The sequence below is a fragment of the Balaenoptera musculus genome, chromosome 7, assembly GCF_009873245.2.
Source record: "Balaenoptera musculus isolate JJ_BM4_2016_0621 chromosome 7, mBalMus1.pri.v3, whole genome shotgun sequence".
NCBI classification, from domain to species: Eukaryota; Metazoa; Chordata; class Mammalia; order Artiodactyla; family Balaenopteridae; genus Balaenoptera; species Balaenoptera musculus.
Genome location: NC_045791.1, coordinates 68450782 through 68453178, shown reverse-complemented (window position 1 = coordinate 68453178; position 2397 = coordinate 68450782). Strand labels below are relative to the sequence as shown.

General features: G+C 37.7%; 1 protein-coding gene across 1 annotated transcript; it reads left to right on the top strand.

Moving 5' to 3' along the window:
* Positions 1-616: 616 nt before the first annotated feature.
* Positions 617-1769, top strand: LOC118898526 (RNA-binding protein 3). The gene has a single exon (XM_036859006.1). It carries the CDS (start codon positions 690-692, stop codon positions 1155-1157), a length of 468 nt encoding a protein of 155 aa, XP_036714901.1. The 5' UTR covers positions 617-689; the 3' UTR covers positions 1158-1769.
* Positions 1770-2397: the final 628 nt, after the last annotated feature.

The following is a 2397-nucleotide window of genomic DNA, read 5'->3' as shown; positions in this document are numbered from 1 at the left end:
TAAACATAATATTTTTGGAGGACGGGGGATGTGCACATTGGGAGAAGAGCATGTTATTATAGTTTTATATTAACAGACGGGAAAGCAGTAACTTTAGAAGTAGCAGCGTGTTTGGCAATGTGGCACAGGAAATGAATGGGGCTGTGGTACCAAAAAGACCTAGATTTGCATTTTACATCCCTTTAGACTTTCTTGCTGTGTGAATTTAGGCAAGTTCTTAATCTCTTTAAACCTAGGTTTTCTCCTCTGGAAAATGGGCATAATAACTCCTACTTAATAGTGTTTTTGTAAGCATGAAAAATATCCTGAAGAATCTAGCACTGAATATAGTTCCTCAGTTATTGTCAAAATGTTGTTAGAACTATGCTTCTATTAATTTTTTGTGTAAAATTTAACGAAATAATTTATTCATTTAATTAACACTTTGAAGATTTAATTACCTTTTATTTGGATGACAGTAAGTTAATTAACATTTTAACCAACATATTCTACATATATATGCATGTATATGCATACCCAATCATATAATATATAAATTAACTAGTTGTAGATAGTTTGCACTACTATCTTCTATTATTTTATTGTATTCAGCCTTTTTAAAAATGAAACTATTGCCCAGTCTCTCGGCTTCTTGGCGGTAGCTGTCTCTTCGGCCTTTTACTTAAATTCCAGGACTTGAATTTACCGCCATGTCCTCTGAAGAAGGGAAGCTCTTCGTGGGAGGGCTCAACTTCAACACTGATGAGCAGGCTCTGGAAGACCACTTCAGCAGCTTCGGACCTATTTCTGAGGTGGTTGTTGTCAAGGACCGGGAGACTCAGCGATCCCGGGGTTTTGGCTTCATCACCTTCACCAATCCAGAGCATGCCTCAGATGCCATGAGAGCCATGAATGGAGAGTCTCTGGACGGTCGTCAGATCCGTGTAGACCACGCGGGCAAGTCGGCCCGGGGAACAAGAGGGGGTGCCTTTGGGGCCTATGGGCGTGGTCGCAGCTACTCTAGAGGTGGTGGGGACCAGGGCTATGGAAGTGGCAGGTATGACAGCCGACCTGGAGGATATGGATATGGATATGGAAGGTCCAGAGACTATGGCGGCAGCCAGGGTGGTTATGACCGCTACTCAGGAGGAAATTACAGGGATAATTATGACAACTGAGATGAGGCATGCACACCTAATGTAGATACACAAGGAATAAAACTTCTTCTGATCCAGGACCATCCCTCCAAATGGCTGTATTTATAAAGATTTTTGGAGCTGCACTGAAACATCTGTTTTAGTTACATCAATTTTTTTTTTTGAGTAGAGCTCCCAAGGTAGCTTGTTAAAGACCTTTCAGAAAGTTCCATGTGTTTTTTTAAATTTTTCTCCCATTTAAAGACAAATTCTGAGACGTTTGTGGAGTCTGGATATTTTTTCCTTTTTTACCAGTTTTTTAGTTCGGGCTCTCAGGAATGTTGGTTCTGGCAAAAAATGTTTGGCCAGACTGATTTTTTTAAATAATGTGCATCTAGGAACATTTTAAACACCTGTACACAATGTTTAATCGTGATTAGGAAGCAATTTCTGACTGTAACTATAAGAAATGAAGAACATGATTACTTAGAGGTGTTTTTTACTCCAGATCTCTGCCTTGATTATATAGAAGTTTCTTAAAAATATTTGTGTGTCATTTTTTTTTAATACTGGAAGAAAAAAATATTCTGTTGTGTTTCATGTAGCGTTTAGGATGTCTTTCACCGAGTTGATTAAAAAGATGAAATCTGAAAAAAAAAAAAAAAAAAAAAATGAAACTATTTCCATATAGACTTTTCATGTACCAACAATGTCTGTATACATATATAGTTCGTATAATTTTTGTTTTTCTTATATGCCTGGCACCAGATTGACATATCACAATTTCCTTAATGATTCTAGGCATGTTTTGTTTGTATGAACAATACTGCTTTATCATTTATAGGATTATTGACTACTGTACACCCACATATGTACACAGTGTAGCAATACACCATATGAGACATTTTATGAGAGCCTGATTGACATCTTTCATTTCACATTTGATTGGCCCAAAATGGTCAGAGACGGCCAATTTTGCAAACATATTTGAGAACTTCATGCTTCATCAGTTTTCCCAAAGTTGACTCAGTATTTTGGTACTCAAAGCAGCCTCTCTTGAATCACCTATTGTGATATAAATGAGCCTTGCTGATCTTCTCTTTAAACAAAGGCTTTTCCAGCGATCCACGAAACATCACTTTGCAGCTTTGCAACATTAGTAATATCACCTTGCAATTCATTTTCATTTTGTATATTTTAACATTGGGTGTTTCCAACATCACCAGTAGCCAGAGGCTAACCCTGCATGATTGAGGATAGATCCTAGTGTTCATGGGGGCAA